Genomic DNA, 22,402 nt, shown 5'->3' on the forward strand with positions numbered 1-22,402 from the left:
AGCCTTGCACTCAATAACAACCATTATCACAGAAAAATGCATTGCCATCACTTTAATTCCACTACAAAGATAAAACATTACAAAAATATAGTATTAATGCTTTAGAAGTTCCCTCAAAATCAATTGCCAAATTCCTGAATAACTTCAAATCTTAGTTCACCGATTCTCAACTATCTAGTGGAGTTTACATTGTCACTTGCCAGTGTGATAAACTGTATATAGGTCAGTAGAGAATTTGTGTCAGAATAACTGAACGTATTTACGCTACTAGAAGTCTCCAACACGGAGCTCTGTCATCGAATCTTAAGGAAAATAAACATGATATTGTTAATGTGCGCGTAATGGAAGAAGCGAAAATTACCACTGAACCCAGAATAAAGGAGTCTTCTTGTTACATCCATAAATTAAACCCTGAACTCAATTTGGACAAAGGGGAAATAAATCCAATACGGAGTGACCTTTTTAATACGTACTTCGCCAGTTGGAAAGAAAGAGGAACAGTAACAGTAAACAGTGGATCTTCATAGTGTTGAACGTAGGTTAATTCGCCATAGTATTCATGGACGTAAAGTGGTTTGTTTACATCGAATAACTATTTTCTATCTTTTCACATTCTTTTTAACCTCTTTTAAGATTCAGGCCAGCTGATGATGACTGCCCCGTCTCTCTAAAATGTTACTGTTGTGTAGCGGTGGGTTTGATTATCTTCTACTTGCTGTTGTGATTAAATGTATAGCTCATGTCTTCTGGTGTCATCAGCCTCTTCAAAAATTTCATAGCATTTATGATTGCCTTCTTAGTGAATGAAATAATACAAAATATGTTAGTGAAAGATACAAATAGTGTACTTGCTGAATTACGTGAAAGTTCATTATAAGGTGCAAGTACTTAACTTGAAATTTTCCTACGAGGATGATCTGATGATGTAGCTGAATTTCACTAAAGTTATTCTCATGCTAGAAAAGCAGAAAATAATATGTACAGAGATTTCGTTGTTTTTATAGCTTTTATGTTTGTATTGAAAACCTTGGTGAATTTTATATTGTAGAAAAATAACAAGTTGAGCTTAAATCATTGTGTGTGTGTGCTGATTTTCATAAGCATTTTAACAAATGCTTATCAGATTCGTAAACCATGAACTCGAGCTGTTGATTCCTTTGAAATTTCACCAAATTTTGTATCTCGTGACAATAATTGTAAAAATATGTATACAGAAGTGAAATATGGATTCTGAAATAAATGAAATAAATCGAACTTTTAAAATTACGTCATTGATTGTGATTAAAGTAAACTTCAGAGGAGGTGTGTGTGGTGTGGTGAGTAGTCTGTAATCTTGATGTTCTAGATACAGTGAATTTTAGTAACAATGCTTGCAGCATTTGATTAGTGAACATGTCCAAAGCTACGTACGTGCACGGCGCGCACTTCGATGACAATTTCGCCTGCCGCCTTGTGCTCCTGTCTCGGGAAGGACAAGGACAGTCATTATTAGTTGGCTTCACAACTTTAAAATAGGTCGAATATCACGAAGAAACAGTGATAGTAAAATGAATGTTAGGGCACTTGAAAATGAGAAGGCGATATGGCTTGCGATGAAAAGAAACCTTCAAGGATCTCCTCGGCTGTGATGTAGATTATGTTTTGGCGTGTACACTAATTTTCACTTATGCGCTTACCATTTGTTGCAGTAAATAAAGAAAACAAAATTCCAGTTTGTTTTTATAATAATTTAAAAAAGAGTTTGATTGCCCAACCCTGCATTTACCTTTGCAATAGGTGTATAGTACGATTGAACGGGACCCAGTTATTTGGATAGTATTTTTTCCGAAGAGACCACTTTTCATCTGTTCGCAAAGGTTAATAATCAGTGTTCGGCTATGGAGGTCTGGGAATTCGCATGTGGTTTATGAAGTGGAAAGATTAGTCTGAAGGTAAATGTGTGTTGTAACAATTTTTTTTTTTTTTTTTTTTTTTTTAAAGATATCACAGGTATCACTGTTAATTCTAGGGTCCACAAGCGGAGCAAATACAGTCAGACATTATTTTCAGTTGGACTGAAAAAAATAGACATTTTGTTTTTTTGTTTTGAATTCACTATATTTCTTTCTTACACAAAAGCCTTTTTAGCTTTGCAGTCTGTACTAAACCAGCTTTGACACTTAGTGTTGCAGTTCATATTCTTTTCGAAAATAAGCTATATATACACGTTCCAGATCGAGGTAATAAATAAATTACAATTTGTAAGTAACACATATTGTATATAACCGTATGTTAAAAATGGAGGACAAGCATAGTTGAATTACTAAATTATATTATTATTTGTATCATGTAATTAAGCTAAATAAAACATGCGTGTGAATTTACATTTAAAGTTTTCCGTAACACATAGATAAAACTATAAAAACCTCCTATATACAAGTCCCGTGAAACTTTTGAATAACAGACATTGATTGATGAAACATGATTATTTGTCTGCAAATGAGAACTGTCGGTTAGATAGAGGTTACATACATTTAGATCACTCACACTTCATCTGGTAATTTGTAAGGAATACAATATCGTACATTAGTTATAAACATAGGTTAGTACCGAAGTAGTGTACTCAGATATTGCGCTACTGAGGAGTATGCACCTCCGTAAACAAATTTAAATACCATTTGCGGATGTGTTTATATCGGCTGCACAATTTACTGTGTATTTTAATTTTCTTCGGCTTTTTAGATAAACTGACGTTCATTTATTAATTTATGTACAAAAAGTACGATATGTAAACCAAACCATAATAAAATATAGTTTATTTATATCCCTATCTACATACCACAACAAGAATTATAACTCTACCTGTCTCCATAGCTGAATGGTGAGGCTCTTAAGTTGACCATATTCCATGTTTTCTACAATTCATAAATTGTACTCCCCATCTTTGATGGCCTATTACTTGGCGGGAAAATTTTTTTCGACAAAACAAAAAAAAAAAAAAAAAATATATGGGTCCCTTAAAAACATGTATACTTTCTATTAAAGAAGTTTCAACAATATCTGAGATGATGATGGTACATTTTTTATTTTATTTATTTATTTATTATTATTATTATTTTTTTTTTTATTTTTTTTTTTTGCTTGAGTTGAAATGGAAGGCACCTTCAAAGAAATTTTTAACTACAGCAATTGCGGTCATCCCCTATACGTAAAGACCATTCATCGTGATCAAATGCTTTTTTTACTTTCTTAGGAACCACGGTGGCTCAGTAGGAGAGCGCTGATCTCTGGCATATGACGTCCCTGTTGCTATTCCAGCTCCGCCAAATAAGCTTTGTGGTTGACAAATATCGTATGCGTAGGTTTCCTTTGGGTTCTCCCACTTCCGTCATTTCACCACTATCATTCATTTCATCATCACGTCTGCCCTAGAGTCGGTGCATAATCAAGGGACCTTAAACTAAAAGAAAATATCTTTCTTTTCATCAGTTTGAATCGGTGGGAACATGGTGGGCATTTGTAGAAAATATTTTTCTTGAAGTTATATTTTCAAAGGTAATGAGGGTCTTCCTCATAAATGATGAAGTAAACGATTTTGAAGTCAAACTGCAAAGAGTACTCCAATACGTGTAGTTTGTTTTTTCTTATGGGTATATATGACGTTTATGTACGGAATAGTTGAAAGATGCATGTATATATTTTTATACTTCAGACATCAAGAAGGAATGTGCAGTCATGTTTTGTAGGCTTCTCGGTTGGCTTAAGTATCAGGTCATAGTTAACGAAATTTCAGAGGCGATTTTCATACTATGAGTCATGCTGGCGTAATTCCAGCATTTCTTCGACATATCGAGGGTCGTAATGGAGGGTGATCTATCTTCCCCCGTCCTATCATAAGATATAGGAATAGACGGGGTACCTCATTCCGCCTAGCTATCGTGCATCGTGGCGGAAGGGTCTCCCTTCTCCCTTAACCTATCGGTCGTGGCAAAGGGGGTCCCACCTTCTCCCAACCTATCGGTCGTGGTAGAGGGGGTCCCGCCTTTTCCCAACCAATCGGTCGTGGTGGTTCCACCTTTTCCCAACCAATCGGTCGTGGTGGTTCCACCTTTTCCCAACCAATCGGTCGTGGTGGTTCCGCCTTCTCCCAACCAATCGGTCGTGGTGGTTCCGCCTTCTTCCAACCTAGCGAAGTTGCTAGTGGATGGGAACCCGTATTTCCCCTACGTATAGAAGTTCCCGGTGGAGGCGGTCCCGCTTTCTCCCAACCTATCGGTCGTGATAAAGGGGGCCCCACCTTGTCCCAACCTATCGGTCGTGGGAGAGGGGGTCCTGCCTTCCGCCATTCTGCTGAAGATCTTGGTGGAGGAGGTGCCTTTCCCTCACCTGTCGAAAGTCCCGATGGAGGTCGTCCCACTTTCCCTTTACTTATCGGAAACTCTGGTAGATGGAAATTCTCCAAATTTATTGAAAATTTTGGTAAAGACACTTTTGGTATTTTAACTCGCCAAGCATTGAAGGAAGAAGTAGGCCTAAGTTTAAAGAAAGTTGGCCTAAGAACAAGAGGAGAGCTAGGGCTATGATTAAAGGAAGTTATATATCGATTAAAGTTTTTGTATTGAGCTTTTCTTGTCGATCGCAATGTGTTCTTCGGATACCACACCAGATCCAGACGTGTTTTTCTTTCTTCATTTTTTTGTATTAAGTTGTTCTTTCTCTGATTTAGAACCATGCTATCCTTACGGAGCACACATATTCCTTCAGCGTGTTCTGGTAGCGTTAGTTGGTTAGGATATGGGTTACACATGAGTCCTTTCGCACATTTTCCATAAATTCCAAATGTACCCATACATCTTTCTCGAATGCCCTGCAAAGAAAATAAAGTAGTTCTAAACTGAGGGCTCAACTTTTTTACTAGAATAATATTTACTGAAATGCAAAATTTTGAAAACAAAGCTTTGTTGACGTTTGAAACTGTTAAAGTCTCTCATAGATGGTTTTATATTTGTAGCGAAATTTTGACACATATGTTGTAGTTCGGGAAAATTGCATTCATTAAATGGTTTCAAATTCTATTTTATTCCCAGATACTTAAACAAAACCTGTTCCTTTGAATTTTACTGAATTTGCATGTACAGACGATATGATGTGAGTAAAAAGTAAAATGTTTTCTCCTTTTAATATATGAAAATTGTTTTGATTATTTTTCTCATGTGAATTAAAAGACAATAAATCGTTTTTTTGGTATGCCATTCTTTGTTGTACTGTATTGTAGCCACAACGTAGCTATTGCTTGTGCTTTCTAGTGGGGCATGATGGCTTAGTGGTAGAGCGCTTACATCTGGTTCTATTTCCGTCCAAGTAAGTTTGTGGTGGACAACATCGTGTCCTTGTTTTTTCGTGGGGTACTCCCGTTTCCTCGCCACATTTTCATTCCACCGTCATTAACTTACTTTAATCATCCGTCTCTCTTAGCCTAACGGGCATAAACGTGGGACGTTAAACTGAAAGATTTACCTGTGCTTTATAGAGTAGCCTTAATTGTGGGTCCATGTAGTCACGTTGTCCATAACTTCATGAATGATCAAGTAGTCAGTAAAGTAATAATTTGTGTATTTTGGAAATGCAGTGGGAACTTCCCTTAACGGATACTTCAGTAATACAGACAGATGTTTTGGTATCAGTAAAATATATGTATTATTATGGAAGAGAACGGATACGGACAGTCCTATTTTACCCGGACGTTTTAGTAATCTTTTTGTAACGGACGGGAATGGAATTAATTCAGACGTATTTAGCAGAGAAAATACGAGGGCTATTTTTTTAAAGTAAGGTCCGACTGTCAATAGAAATAAAAATAGTAAAGATAGTGCCATGCCATTTTGGTTATTTCCTCTGTCCATTTTAAGCCAGAGGTTATTTTTCTGTATAGTTTAAACATTTATCATAGCGTTCGACAACGTTTATATGTATAATGCCTACGTCATAGAAATCACCCGCCTGTTTTTACTTTTTCATCGGTCCAGAATTGGAGGTGAAATATTGTGCAAGACATATTATTTATGTATTATTCTTTTTTTTTCTGTTAGCTTTTGAGAGAGGCATGAAGTAGATCTTCGTGATTCAGCAATTTGCTGAATGTATGTGATTTCTAAATATGTTGTCTTCTACTGTGCTGTTTCTTGTTTCATACGTCTAGGTCAATAAGAACCTGAGCTGCGAACAGTTGAAAGTCGCTTCTCAAAACCTGCATTTTTCTAAAAATCGACCTGGTACCATCGTCCTTACTTTGTTGAATGTAGTTTACAGTTATAGTCGAGTCTCGGTTCAGGTATCTATAGTGGCCAGCTACACATCGAGTTCAAAAAAGTAATAAATCACACATTTTTCATTTTCATTCATTGACTAGGTTAAGCATAGGACCATAATTTGGCCGTCACAGGTTTAGAAAATAAAGTTACAGGTTATGTACAAACACACTATGTTTAAATTCAAATATTTATTGAAATTAATTGATGTGTACAAATTTATACAAATAAACAAAATTTGAATACATTTTTTTCCTACACACACACACATTCTGTTAGCTGTCAGTCTGTACACAAAAAGCTGTGATACTTAATACATTTAGAGATGATGTGCAAGGTCCTTTTGAAAATAAAAGGAATAATATGTACATCCCAGATGGAACTTAATAAATAATTAGAACTACTTTTACGTAGATATAATCCGTAAATATCCAGAAAATAGTAAAGTAGAAAACATTCGTGATCAGTAGAATATACATGATACATAATGTCTACTATAGTGCAAGGACGTAGAACTAGTACTACAAGTAGTAAAAGCCCTTACATATAATATTTAGACATACTGTGTCAAAGATGTTATCTTTCTATACATTGTGTAAATATAGTTGCGGGTACGGACTAGTGGAAAATTACACAATACGCTCATTTACGTTTTTGTGCAGAATTAAATTTTGAAGCAATTGCCTCAGCTGTGAGAAATCATATCAGAATTTACATTATGGCTGTGATATTAATCCTTAGAAGTTGCTTTGTCAAAAGGAAACATTGTTTTTTTTTAATTGATTTACAAATACGAATTAATTGATTGGTAATAGTTTTTAATTTGACAATCTGAATCATTTAAAAGTATTTCTTGTGTGGATAATGTATCGAAAATAAAAGTAAAATTTAACGGCGTTCCTTCTTAGATATCTTAATTTAAAGCAACTGTGATAATTAATTATGGTATACCGAGCAGTAGGTAAATATAGATAACTTTGAGTTCTAATGCCGTTCAGGCTACCCATCATAATTAGGGACTTTTTTGAGGGGAAGGAGGGATCAATCTTCATCGGTGAGGTCTTATATATTGTCTTAAAAAAAAAAAAATAGAATGGGACAGTTTTTTGGGGGAGGTCAGCTGTGGTAATTGGATGGCTATTGAAATCGAAATGAATTTATTCTTCTGAAAATAAATATGAAGATTCTTGTGAATACAGACAGTCCACGAGTTACGTAAATTCATCTGATATAAGTATAACTTAGGAAAATACTTACATCTGAAATAAGATTAAATTTGTAAAATTCTATATTGAGAGTCAACTAGTGACTGAGACACAAGCTAATTAAGGAATTAAGTATTCCTGAAGTGTTATTTATTAGTTACATCTTATTTTTTAACCATCAATGTTGTAATGAATAAAGTTCTGCACCCTATTTATAAAGCAAATTATGTAATCGACTTTTTGCATTGCAGTATTATTAAAGAAGAGTTTTTTTTTTTTCGATTTTTAACGTATTGAATTTACGTAAATTTGGACTTACACAAAGAACTGTGGAACTATCTATTTACGTAAGTCGAGAACTATCTACATGTTTTAAAAACATGCGATTTATACCCTCATTGGTGAATGTACAATCTTCGTGATGGCTTATGGACTCCTCTGTCGGCTTGAATATCATCTCCTCCTGTGTGGAGTTTCCATGAGATTGGTTTTCCTGGTGCTGCCTTTGGTGGTAGTCTGGTAGGTTTTACTGGAGTGCGTCTCTGATGCGGCCAAGCGATAAGCATATCCCGGTCTAAATTTTTGTATTTAGCTTGTCTTCTGGATTGTGATGTGTTTTGCGGATACAAAATTGGCTTCCGAAGGATTTTTCTGTTTTCATTCTTCTCTATTTGATTGTGATTTCTCTGATCTTGTAGGACCATGTTATCCTTCCCAAATACACAAATCCCTTCAGCCATTCCTGGTGGCATTACTTGGTCAGGGTCTGCTTTACATATGAGTCCTTTGCCACATTTTCCGTACATCCCGTAAGTACCCATACACTTTTCTCCAGGACCCTGTAGAGAGAGAGAGAGAGGAAAAAAAATAGAAAACAATGCCACAATGATGGTACATTTTTTTAAAACTAAAATTAATATAGGTATGGAGAAATGTTTAATGCACCAGCTTTTTACAGAAGATTTTATAGTTACAACAGGACTTAGGCACAACTATACTTGTTTAAAAATATGCATCATAAAGGGGGTTCTAATGTAGTTTCTCACAGCCAGGTACTTAAATGGAAATGATTTCTTTGAATTTCATTGAGCTTGCCCGTATAGAAGATATAGGATTCGGAAAAATGTAGGTTGTTTCCTCCATTTTTTATGTAAAATATATTTCCTTGTCATGTCGTGTAAATAAGGAAACAAATAATATTTTATATGTCTTTGTCTCTTGTACTAGTTGGTTGCTTTAGATTTTCAAGTTTACGTTAAAGCAGCGCCGATACCATATAATACATTGACTGATTGCTTAACACGGGGTTAGAATTAATGAGTACAGGAAATCAAACGCTCTCTCCTATTCCAGAGGGATATATGGCAACTACATAACACGATTCCCTTCATCTTTTGACTTTGTGGTGGACCACCGTGTGCGTGGATTTCCTCGGGATTCTCCCGTTTCCTCCCACTTCTACCATTTCATTCATTTCTCATCATGATCGTCTCCTTTAACCTAGGCGGCATAATCGTGGGATGTAAAACTCAAAGATTTCATTTTTTCATCTTTTGTTCTGTATTGTAGCAACAACGTAGCGATCACCTATGCAATGGACGTAGTAGTGGACGACGTTCAAATTCATTTGTCAGTAATTTCGTGAATAATCAGAGTTAATGCTACAAATATTCTAATGCTTTTGTAACTTTTTTTTTTAAATGTTTCTAATGTTATAATACGAGGATGTAATTACCTAGATAAACCTGCACACTGGCCTGGCGGATAGTCAAACCTCGATTATTCCCTTAGTGTGAGCTTCGCTGCTGAATTGAGCTACCAGCAACACGGCCAATTTTTCTGGGAGTTTTATTCGTTTATTCCTGCAAATGAACTATATGATGGCTTGTGAAGCAAACCAACATGATGGCAGATTTGTAGGAACTGGAGCAAAACAGCGCTACAACACAAGAAAAATGACCATGTTGCCGGCAGCATAGTTGGTTGGAGCGACTGTCCAAGAAGTAAGAGATTGGTGTTCGATTCCCCACCAGTCCATTGCCCAGACTTTTCTGGGTAATTTCATCATTATACTCATGTCTTAAGTACCGTTATTCTGACCTACACAAATCGCCTTGGTTTTATAACCAGTATTTTTGGAGCTGTTTCTTTCCCTTGTGTTATAGGAGTATTTAATTTTATCCTATTTAACCAAATTCCCTTTTCTGCTATCTTTGGTGGAGCTTACATTTGGAGGAGAAATGTTACTGAAGATTTATTAGAATTCGTACACTGGTAGCTATGACTACCGTAAATACGCGCGTAATTTTCGCCCTCGCATAATTTTCGCATCCCAATTTTGAAGGGCATTTTCTGTATATTTTATTTTCCTCGCGTAATTTGCGCACGCGTAAACTTTTTGTGAAACAGCATTTTTTCAGGAATCAATTACGGTAGCTAATGAACAATTTGCAACGCAGCAAAGCCATTGTTGTAAGGTAAGAAACCACACGACTTCTTAATCAATTTTTTAATGTTATTTTTCTACAAATTTAGAATTAGTTGTTTGTTGTCAATTCTTGCTACAAAGAAAATGTGTACCGGTATTTTCGTGTTATTTTGACTGGGGAAAAATTAGATGATGTTCACTGATGTGGCTAATTTTTCCCCCCGCATATTTTACGCACCCTTGTTTCAAAACAACTTATTTCGTCTAAAAAAGTGCGAAAATTACGCGAGTAAATACGGTATTTGTACTATATCTGATACGGAGGTTAGCACTAAGGCCGTCATCTACGTTTAAGTACCAAATTTTTGAAAGTTGTCTGTTTTCCTGTTCACAGTAGGAAAAATAAACTCATCAAAACATATTACATTGTGTTTTGTACCTTTATATTTGCGCAGATTATTCTAATTTCTGATATTTGTAGAGAACAAAATGGAGATAAGAAGAAACTCCAACAAAATAATTCAAACAGGGTATGTTAAAAAGTTACAAGCCGATGACTAACAAAGGTATATGAGCAAGAGTTCTCTCTGGTACTCAAAAAGTTTAGATCAATTATCTCAAAACATTCTACGATATTATACGTGCTTATTGCCCTAGACCATGCGCGCATTCAGATTTTTTTGTTGGGTCCAATACTACTATCCACTACTACGTCTATGTAGTATTGAACGGGCATTATTCTCCACCCGAAAAGACGATAAGAAATTGTAAAATACTTCCACCTATATTTTCAGAAAAAAGAAATGATAGAACTAGAATGTTTTTATAAGAGAAAGAGAATAGATGAAGCGTAAGAGCGAATTATCATGCTAAATTAGTCATTTCTCTGTTAAACAAATATAGTTTTATTGAGAGTGTGAACAAATGGATGTTGAGTTAAGAGGGTTTTTGGGGAAGGGGGGTTGGTGGACCCCCCCCTGGGTGTACCTCCTGCCCTCGACGTAAGTAAACAGAACTAACGAGTACTAAGCTATAGTAGCGGACACTCATGTACGCAAGTAATCTTAAATATTACCAAAGACACACTGAAATGATGAAACGTAATATTATTAGATTACACAGACACCAGAAGAATTTAGCGTATAAGGTGTGACGACACATCTAGCACTACCTAATAGAAATAGGGATTTTGTGCAAAGCTAGGAACAATAGTAAGAGAATAGTTTCTGAAACTTAATACACTTTCAAGTTTTATAGGTATACACTTGGCGACACTGGTTATTTGTATTTTCCTGTTCAGCTGTCATGTACAAGCAGTTCAAATATGATCACAGATTATTCTTTTACATACAGTTTTAATGTTGTAGACAACTCCGGGTTACGTGGCGATATAGGAAACCTCCTAATGTTTGCTGTAATTTTTTTTTTTTTTTACCTTACGTCTAACCTTTGTAATATTTTATACAAGAACTAGCAGCGTTCACCCCGCTTCGCTGCGGTCACCCCGGAACGCAATAAACTTTGTTACTTAGATAATTTTTACTTTTTCGCTTTCAAGTGATATGATAAAAACCATAGAAGATTGCACTAATGTTAACATTATATCGCCTGTCATTTATGTTAACCCGCCCCGCTTCGCTGCGGTCACCCCAACCCGCCCCGCTTCGCTGCGGTCATCCCGGAACGCAATAAACTTTGTTACTTAGATAATTTTTACTTTTTCGCTTTCAAGTGATTTATAGCGCCTGTCAGTTATGTTAACCCGCCGAGTCACAGGGTCATGCGGGTTGCATATAAATACGTTTATTTTTATACCTATGATGAACTAATAACAAAGGATTTTTTGTACGTATTGACACCTGATTGGTCAATTATCTCAAGACACTGGTAATTGAAAATTAAAGTGATATGATAAAAACCATCTAGGGTCCACATCCTAACAACCCCCCAAAAATGAAAGAAATCGGTTCAGCCGTATTAGCGTGATGAGCGGACAAAGGATTTTTTGTACGTATTGACACCTGATTGGTCAATTATCTCAAGACACTGGTAATTGAAAATTAAAGTGATATGATAAAAACCATCTAGGGTCCAAATCCTAACAACCCCCCAAAAATGAAAGAAATCGGTTCAGCCGTATTAGCGTGATGAGCGGACAAAGGATTTTGTGCGTTCTCTTTTATATATATAGATTAATGATATCGAAAATTCGATTAACTTGGCAAGGGCTATTTCCCAATGAAGGAAGGCTGCCATTGTATTCAAGTCTGAAACAAATTTCTAAACAGGTGTATGGAAACAACAAAAATCAACTTACCTGATTGTGGTGTTGAACTACATTTAGCCTGTAGTACAGCTTATATTCTTTGCGGAATTTAGGCGTTTCAAATTGTGAATCGAATTCATAGCAACAGTGAATCATTTCTTCATGCAATGCACCGCTTAATTGCAACAGCAATGATAAAAGGGGAGAAATCTGAACCGGACTTGCTACTCTAAAATTCAACATAGTCTTTCAGTTGATAGTATTTATAATACATCATTGTCAGTCCCTAAATAACGCTTGTTCCTAATAGTTAACGAGCGCCATTCTGCTACGTTACAACATTCCTGCCTTTATCTAAAATGTTTTTATATTATAAATAGCTGCCGGACTTTATTTGGAGATGAATAGCGACAATGCCGAACATGCTTTGTTGTTTATTGTGAAGACAGAGTCAGTATTAAATGTAAATAAAGTTGTAATTACTTTTATAAAATCCACAAGTATTCATTCCGTATCAGGCACAATATAATTTTTTAACTAAGCAACATGAACAGAGTATTTTATAAACTGCAGGCAGTTTTACCGTTGTTGTGAACACTGTTGCGCGTGACCTAACATTGGCAGTTTGGATAGGATACTCTAGCTCCTACCAAGAGCACACACTCACATTAGGATCACACTGACGTTGAAAATTAGAGAAATTAAAATGAGTAAGGAAAATACTTCAAAACGTGCCAGAAGTTAGAGAGCTCTACAATAGCAGCCCACAGAAAAACATCTCAAGAAAACAAGACAGATTCAAGAAGGTGATGGGAAAAGGCTATATATAGTACCGCTCAAAAGTTTTCGAACACCCCGGATTTTTATAAGCATCTACTGTGATCCTATTATTGTGACACGAGAACTTTACCGCTCTGCATGAGAGGTACTGCAGATTATATGTCAAATCATAATTATTAAAATTGAAACCAAAAAAGGCAATTTGGTATATATATTGCATAGTAGAAACAAAAATGTGGAAGGTGAGACAAGATGTTAGTTTTGTTTGAAAAGTGTGGACATAGTGGGTCAATATTGTGACAAAAATTTGAAAGAGAAAGTAGCTTTCCAAATTTTGCAGTTCTTTATAGCTTGTTGTTATTCTAACGTTTAAAACGCCAAAAATCCCATATTTTGAAAAGTGCTTACGATGGTTTCGTATGCTCTATTGTTGCTCGTTGAAATAGTAACGACGAACAATACGTATGCGCTTGCACTAAGCGACAGTTGAGCAGAGAAGGACGTATATTGACCGTCGTAAACATTTTTCAAAGAATTGTGTTTTTAGGCTTTTTAAAGCAAGCATATTTATAAAGTATAGGTAACTACAAAATTTGGAAAACTACTTTCTCCCAAACTTCTGTCACTGCATTGACCCTCGGTGTCTACACTTCCCAAACGAAACTAATAATTTGCCTCACCTTCCACACTTTTGTTTATACTAAGCAATATATATATTGTCGATTTTGGGGTTCAATTTTAATAATTATAAATTGACATATCATGTGCAGTATCTTTCAGACGTCGATTCAACTGCCGTCAAATTCTATGCTTTAGACAGGAGTACATCTGATGCAAGCCGGTAAAGTTTTCATGCCAAAACAATAGGATCACAGTAAATGCTTATAAAAATCCAGAGTTTTCGAAAAGTTTCGAGCGGAAGTTTTATGTAATCTATATAATGATTTTTTAAAAAAATAATCAAATAATTTTAGAAATAAGTAATTTTAAAACAGAACTGACACACAATGTTTACGGCAAGCACATGTAATAAATTTTAATAAATCCATGCATATCATATCTAATAAATTGTATTTACTTTGTATTACCTTTTAAGAAACCGTCACCTAAAATCGAAGCGTTCAATGTAGGTGGGGATTGCTCTTTATAAGTGCTAAGCTCACACCCCACTTTTTGAATTTTAGTAAACAACTTAGGCAATGAAGTGTATGACATGTGTAGAAAATTAGCCAGGTAGTATCTATCTAGAAGGTGCAATTAAATAACTTGTTACCGAAGCTTAAAGGGTAGAAATTTGGTTACACGGTTTGTAACATCACAGTTATTGGTAACTAAATTTATACGCTATACGAAACGTTTTGGAAACAATTATTAGTTCGTGTAATAACGTTTTATAAGTACTATCTGACTTAATTTGTACATGGGACCGCGGTGGCTCAGTGGTAGAGCGTTCACCTTTGGTGCGTGGGGTAAAGATTTCATTTCATTTTAAATTTCTACATTAAAAAAGTAGCGATCTTAGCGAACAGTTTTAATCTAAAAAGTTCCATCTATCATGACTCGTACAGTCAGCGACAAGAGTTCTTTTCGTTTGGTAAAATTTATTTTGAAAATAACGGTGAAATGTACACCGTTTCACCGACTTTCAAAACTGGAACGTACAGAAAATTATGTTCTTTTTAAAGTACTGAAAACTATACTCAAATTGTTCTTTCATTCTGAAGTTATTTACAAACGGATAGAACTTTTGTCGCTTACGTACTTCCCGCATTAGTGTTGATTGATATTTGTAGCATGAGAATGTAGATGTTCTGAAATTTAGCTAGAAATTTTAAAAGTGAATATTGTTGGATTATATTCTTGTGTGGATTTTAATTTTCCTTTTCTGCACTGACACTATATGAAGACTGACGTACACAATTTAACATAGTATTTGAATCTCATGAGTGGGTATCGAGCCCAGGGTCTCCCGCACAAAAATGCAGAAATGATAATCATTTTGCCTCAGAGAGCTCATGATAATTTCTCTGCACAATATTGAACTCACAAATGGATCTGAAATGATCACATAGAAATGTAATAAATATTCACCTTTGCACAAAGGTTGCAACATCCGCATGCATCCTTAACTACTCCATAGGCGCATTTTCGAGGCTTCTCTCCACAATCTACTTCACTGCATGGGACACATGACAATCCATTAACACTGCAAGAAGAAGAAGAAAAAAAAAAGGGTGCATAAGTAACAAAAAGCAAGTTTCGTTAAACAAAATATTTTGAGCTTCAATAGATATGGATTTTTTTTTTAACTGCCTGTATAGAATATTCACCATTTCTTAAGGCAACATATCGTCGGCATTCAGGGAAGTCACTAACTCCAGATACATATGAATGGAGTTAGGTACTTTTTCCAGTACGATAACGATACACAAGGTGAAATACACGACGTTCTAACGTTGTCAGGCTAGATGTAACGGGTAAAGTTGTGGTGTTAAGCGTGGTTATTCTGTGCATAACATCATCATACTCATCTAGCCTCATAATACGTATCAGAACGTCGTATATTTACCTTGTATATAGTCCTCGTATTGGAAGAAGTGCCAGCTCCATCCTTATGTTTTTGGAGTTAGAGACTTCTGCCTGAACGCCGACGATATTTTCTAATATGTCCAAGATGTTCTTATATTGCTTTTACGCACATGTATATAACTGTAATAATAACTAAAAAAAATTAATAAATAAAAAAATAATTAAAAAGAAAAAAAAACACGCTACGTATCGATTTTTCTGTCCGATCAGTTTTGATTTCACATGGTTGCTCTTCATCAGACCTGATGCTTTTAGAAGAAAATTCGAAGCGCTATTTTATATCACATACCTTGTAGAAATAAACTAGAGATATCCTACGTTTCCGTGGGATCGTCAATTGCTCGTACTTGAAAAACGATAAACTAATAAACACAACACTCAACATCTCACCTTACTGCTGATGCTCTTTAAGACATCAATTTACCTCGCAGTGTTTCTCTACTTTCTGAGACCGCGCTCTCACGCAGTTTTGACAAATCTTAATCAGTTTGTGATGACATTAGATTATAATTCCGTAATCTTCAAGAAGAAAAATGACCAGAAGTATTCTGTAATGCAGTCTTGTCAATCTGTTCAACATTTGTAAGTTTTGCATTCAAACACTATCAGCAATTTGAATCTCCTTTGAGAATCTGAATGTCTAATTACGAGTGTTGAATAGATTGGTAAGAGTGCATGACGGAATACTTGGGGTCATTTTTCCTTTTGCAGATTATGAAATTATAATGTAATCACAAATTGATTGCGGCTTATCACAATTGCACCTGAGCACGCTCCTGGAGAGAACAGAAATATTGCGAGGTGAATTGGTCCTAAAGAGAATCAGGATCTTTATGTGCAAGGTAAGGTTTAGTTTTGGAATGTACTTGAGAGCATGCAACCATAATTACAAGTAAAGACAAATTGATCTTAAACTTGTTTTTGTATAGGCCTAATATTTTTTGTAGTAATGATTAAGAGTGGTGCTTACTGACGATTTTTTAATTCATATTCTGAGAAGCGAGCATATGCGTAGTTCACTAGGAGTATAATTAAAATAAAACGGTAGTGATGATCAGCACTGAAAGGAAATAAAGTCTTGAACACAGCATGGTAATAAACTTAATTTTTGATCTTAAGTAAGTGGCAAGGTGAGAGATGAAGAAAACACTCAGAAAATACGACACACACAGTGCAACAAAGCCACAAGGTGTAAGCGGGTTTTATTTGGAAAGCTACTGCGCCTTCGTACCAAACAACAAGCTTTTGCAAAAGCAGATCAAATATGTATATATCCCTTTCATTTTCTAATATTATTGCAAATCGGTTAGTTAACTGACTTAAATAATATTACATCACAAAAATTTAGGATTTAGATTTCTGGGCTTTCGGCATCTATGGCCATTTCATCCGTCACGTATGAGGGATAACGTTACTCGGCGAGCACTCTATCCGAGGAAACGGACAGAAGAAAGGATTGGGGAAGGAAGGAAGCGGCCTGGGACCTATAAGTAGGGTACTGCCCCGGCATTTGCTTGGTGGGAATGAGAAAACTCGAGGAAAACCTCATTCAGGGTGGCTGGTTTGAAAAAGCTTTTTATACATTTTCGACTGAGTGCCCCCATCGGGAATCGAACTCGGGATACATCACACAGATTGTATTTGGTGGCGAACTGTATAATCTAAGTCAGATATTTAAGAGAGGATTCTTGATTGATTTTTCTTAAAACAGTATTGAATTATGAGAGAGGAGAAAGTGAGAAAATTGGGATCTAACAATCGTGGATCAGATATCAACTTCGGTTGGTTCCTTGCTACTTTATTTATTTATTTTTTGACTGAAAGCAAATATCAAAATGGCGATCTTCATGAGGTAGTGTTTTTAAATATGATTTTTAAAAAACATTGAAAATAATAATGAAGAATCTTAACATAAACAGGTGGTAACATCAGTATTTACTGTTAGTTTGAGCGTCGTAAGGAGCATCGTTTTTCTTCACTAATTTTATTTATTTATTATTTTTTGTAAATAAGTAATATAATTTAAAAACACGGCTATTTAATATTTGATGCTTAATTTTTGCTTATAAGACACTTTATATCAGTGGTACTTTACCTGGGAACGTGAAGAGCGAGCAAGGTGGCGCAAACCACTTATTAAAATAGGCTACATTGCTGATTAGAAATATTAAGAATGTAACAGAGAGGTATTAAATTAAATTCCGAACGAACGCAAAGTAACTGTCGCGAAAGAATTTTGGCTCCATTAAAAACAAACCTGATAGAAGAAGAAAAAATAATATTCTATACAATTGTATGAAGATGCAGCAAATAAATATCAATTGGTGAGAATAATAATTGTAGATACTATTTGACTGATTTCATATATTTTAATGTTCTATTTTGTCTTCAAATGATTTACTACAATTCATAAAAAGTGATGGGGAACAAAGGAAGATCTTTAAAACATATATGAACATTTTTCAGATTTATTTACCAAATTTTTTTCCAGTAATATTATGAAAACTGTAAGTAATATATTTATTAATTTTCTATATAAATAAAAAGGAAAGTGACAATGTTTGTGACATACAGTAATAACTCTTGAACAACCCGACCAATGTCGATCAAATTTCAGCATAGGTGAGGTTCGGGCCTGGGATGGTTTTTGTCATTTCACTTTGTCGGTGCAACTTAGGAAAGGGAGGGAGGGAGGAGATATATAGAAATGATCGATATTAGTGTCGAATCCATAGTTTTAGAGGTCGCTGAGTGAACAGTGACACTTCCGATGCCGTTTTAATCCAAATTCAACCTACAGTAGTAATATTTAATTTTTATTTATATAGATTACTTATTATTTTCCGATTTTTCATTATATTTTCTTTGTTTCTGTCGATTTGAGAGCACTTCAGTAATAGTAGAAAGTGACTGACAAACGGAACATATTACTAATTTATCTTATTTTAACCCAGTGAAGTGGGTAATTGACACTAATAATAATAATAATAATAATATAAAATAGAAACAAACAAAAGTAACCAATTCTGAATTTAGAGGTTTGTAACTGAAATAGACAGGGAAAGGCAGACACCACTGCATGACCACAATTCAAGAACCTGTACCTGGTTCAGGATTCAATTCCCGATAGGAAGCTGCGAAATTTGAACGCATTACGGTGGTTCGGATTCCGCTTGATAAACTGGAGATCCATGTTTCGTATAGCCTCTGTGCTGACAACAAATGAAGTCCGTAATTGGTGAAGATCAAATTTCGCGATGCCAAACTATATTGCAAATAAATGAAATTCCTACATGGCACATTTTTGAAAAAAAAAAAAAAAATTTATCATTTTCTCGTAAATTGAATTTTGCAAAAATGAACAAGAACAGCGAATTTACGATGACTTTCTGAAGAATAGCGAATAAAAATGGTATAGAAATTAAGAACGAAATAGCATACCTGTGAACCAGCTGCATAACAGCTATCGCCGAAAGAACCACGAGGATCGTAGTGGAATTCATGATGAAAAACGGAGCGAGAGGAGAGGATCTCGTGTATGAATGTGACAACCAGACACACTACTCACTTATAAACATGGCCAAACCGGAAATTCCCCCTCGATACCGGCGTTACGTCTGAAACACGCCTTCTTAGAACATCGACCTTACGTCACATTTTTTTTCATTTTTTCTCTTTAATTTTGTTTCTTCTTTCCTTGTCTACAAGGGACGTGCTTTGTGTATTGTGGCTACAGAAATATTAATAAATCGTCGTATGTGTCACTTCAACGAAACGCAATAGAGAAACAGAGCAAGGTGAAGTAGTGACCTTGCTCGGAATTTGTAAGTCTGAATTTACAAGAAACTTAAAGCAATCGGAGGCTTGTGAATGGAGATTTTCCTGAACACCCGTAGAAGATGGATGGAAACTTGAACAATGGCTAAGAGTAGTTCGTAGTATTGTTCCCTTGACCCGTGTAACAGCATACCAGTTCTTTACTTATTGTCGTTCCAAAATTCTGGGAACTGGTTTTATATTTGCAGCTGGTTTAAACTCTGGCACTGATCCACAAATATATAGTATAATGGTCTATGTTGATATGTCTCATTACTTCATTAGAAGTATACATACAATGGGGTATCTATTTGAAGGATTTGCTCTGGATCCAGCAAATTTGAGCCCTAAAGGCATTCAGTCCCGTTCCTACTTCTCATTTTTTCAATATATTGCAGAAATGAAAGAGTGACACTAAACTTTTTCTGCATAAACTTTCTAACAAGTACAAAATAAAACTTTTAAATCCAAGTAATGTTACTGAGATAGGCGACATTCTTGTGCAATTCATGTAAATCTTGACAACACAATGCAATTTCATTACATACTATTTTCTAAATATTAGCTGATTCTATTACGTAAGGAAATTTTGCTGTTGCTCTTTTTTTAATTTTTTAAAAGTATTTTCAAAAATATGAAACGAATGGGAACGGATCTGATGGGTAGCCATAAGGTAAAGTAGACTTAGATAGATAAAGTCCTATCCCGAAAGTCTGAAGGGTGATGATAAAGATATAAAGTTTTTTTTTTTTTTCATTAGAATCTTCATTATAACACGTGGTTACTATGCTTTGCCACCAGATTTATACATGCTCTGTAAAGTTAACTTGGGCATACCTAAACATTGAATGAACTAGAGAAATGAAATTTCTAGTTTTACGTACCACACTTATATTCTTTAGGCTATAGAAGATGGATGATTGATGATAGAGGCACGAGTTTTTTTTTTTCTTCAAGTATGGACTGGTGATAAGTGACAAACGTACAACACTGAAGGAGGAAAATGTAGAAATATGTAACATGCTTATGTTTAATGCTTAAATGTATCTTATGCCTATATGTTTTCGGAGACAACAAAACTTTCCTACTCATAGTAAGTTTTGATACCGATTTTCATTAAGTTTAATTTAAAAAAGTATATATTTTTGTATAAGTGAAATTTATAATGTCAAGTGAAATATTCAGTGTATTTTGTTTTTAGGGAATTAATGATTTATTTCTGTAGTGATCTATGAATAAAAGGTACAATTGTAAATATGTCAGGGAACATCTTTTCTACAAGAGTCACAAAATGTGAAAATTTATATGGAAAATGCAACAAAACGCGAAATATGAAGAACGAAACGCGAAATTTTCAAACTTTTAGTAGTGCGAAAAACTTGTGCCCCTAATGGTAGTGAATGATTATTAAATAATTGGTGGAATGAAAATGTGGGACAAATGGAAGAACCTTGAGAAAATTCATGGACCATCGCATTAGGAATGAGCGCTGACCACTGAGCCACAATGCACCTTTTACCCCAAGAGATCAACAGGAATGAAGAGGGGCTGGAGGAGGTGATCAACGGCGACATTAAGAAGAATGATCTTAATGGTATGGATGAATGACGGACCGATATGGATGGAGTCTCATAAAAAGCAGCGACTCCATAGTGGAAAAACTAAAGTCAAGTTCTGAAAAGCCACTCGATTAAAATCCAATATACATGCAGTTTCAATAGTATTTTGGGTTCAGCATTTCAGCATACAATCTACTATTATAAGGAAGAAAATCTTAGTTTCGATTTCTTGTTGGAGAATGTTTATGAATGCTAATTGTACATGATGTGTTCTGATGCTTTCCATTACTTAAGATGACATTGTAAATATATTACATAAATACATAAATATATTATATATTACGATCAGCTACACTGGAGCCTTTACTAGCACATCTTTTTAGTCAGGTCTAACCGACTGAGCGCCCAAGCTCTAGAGCATTTGTACTTACAACAAATAGTCCTAATTGGAAGACGGATTGGTTCTTACTGGAGTTGGTTGTGATTACAATACAGAAGAGTGTACTTTGTACTATATAGGGAATAACAAAAAGGTACGGCAAAATTTTAGGTTTGGATTCCTTACGGGTAGACAAGTAAAAAAGTTCATATGACCGTATGTCGGGAAATGCATCGTTACAGAATTACGGTCAGTGAGCAGTCTAACAGTGTGAAATAGTCACATTCTGGTCGCCCCCCAGTTTGACTCAATTTAAACTTCAATATCTTAGTTCCTAATTAAGATAAGATAATTTTGGTATGAATGTCTGCCTAAAGGATGAAGCTTTCCATTGATGTACATTTTCATGGGTGGGTGTAGAGCCAAGAGCAAGTTATCCAATGCGTCTAGAATTGTGGGTTTGGAAGAAGTCTCGATAGGTGTTTCGTGTCAGTCTCTCTAGGAGTATGTGTGGGCCTAGTAAAGTGTTACCAAAAATACTGCGCCACACACTGAGGGAAAACTGTTGTTGTCATGTCTCCTGGGACTGATCTCATGAGGATTATCATCCGCTCAAACATGTACATTATGGTAATTGAAGATGCCTTCTCGTGTGAACTGAGTCTCATCTGTAAACACTATTGCGGATGGGAAAATGAGATTAACGGCACACTGCTGGAGGTATCACTGGCAAAAGTGTACTCGCTGTAGGTGATATGGATACAGGCTCGCTCGATGACAATACACGCCATATCTGCGTGTGGTTTGTACGTAGTTCATCCTTCAGGAAGACATTGATATCAAAATTATCTTCTTAGCTTAATTAGGAGCTGAGTCACATTGAGGAGCGTCCAGAATGTAACTATTTCACGCCGTCAGGCGGCTCAAGGCCGTACTTCTGTAACGATGCACTTCCCGACATATGGTCATAGGAACTTTTTTTTACATGTCTCCCGTAAGGAATCCACTCCGGAAATTTTGCCGTACCTTTTTTGTTACACCTTGTATAATGTATACTTATCCTCAAACAAATTTGTTTTACCTTTCTGCTAAT

The 22,402-nt window shown here is 35.4% G+C and overlaps 2 protein-coding genes across 3 annotated transcripts in view; one reads left to right on the forward strand and one right to left on the reverse strand.

The window, feature by feature from the left end:
- Positions 1-22,402, forward strand: part of LOC145694630 (uncharacterized) — a gene marked incomplete in the record, with an annotated part of 79,597 nt that overhangs the window by 20,736 nt on the left and 36,459 nt on the right.
- LOC145693974 (uncharacterized) lies at positions 3,125-19,160 on the reverse strand. 2 transcript variants are annotated; one of them, XM_081770134.1, is made up of 3 exons: positions 18,997-19,160; positions 15,058-15,172; positions 3,125-4,846 (listed from the first exon to the last, which is right to left on the reverse strand). In XM_081770134.1, exons 1-3 carry the CDS (start codon positions 19,056-19,058, stop codon positions 3,950-3,952), a joined length of 1,074 nt encoding a protein of 357 aa, XP_081626260.1. In that variant the 5' UTR covers positions 19,059-19,160; the 3' UTR covers positions 3,125-3,949. The 2 variants fall into 2 exon arrangements, with proteins under 2 accessions (XP_081626260.1, XP_081626261.1); XM_081770135.1 differs by lacking the exon at positions 3,125-4,846 and adding an exon at positions 7,775-8,331 and having other exon boundaries at positions 18,997-19,150.

This window comes from Thermobia domestica, chromosome 9, assembly GCF_964235325.1.
Source record: "Thermobia domestica chromosome 9, izTheDome1.hap1.1, whole genome shotgun sequence".
Lineage (NCBI taxonomy): Eukaryota > Metazoa > Arthropoda > Insecta > Zygentoma > Lepismatidae > Thermobia > Thermobia domestica.

Coding starts and splice junctions, on each gene's coding strand:
- LOC145693974 (XM_081770134.1), bottom strand. CDS start 19,058: ATGAATTCCACTACGATCCTCGTGGTTCTTTCGGCGATAGCTGTTATG. Junction 15,173..18,996: donor GTTATGCAGCTGGTTCACAG/GTATGCTATTTC, acceptor TTCTTCTTGCAG/TGTTAATGGATTGTCATGTG. Junction 4,847..15,057: donor GTTGCAACCTTTGTGCAAAG/GTGAATATTTAT, acceptor TTTTCTTTGCAG/GGCATTCGAGAAAGATGTAT.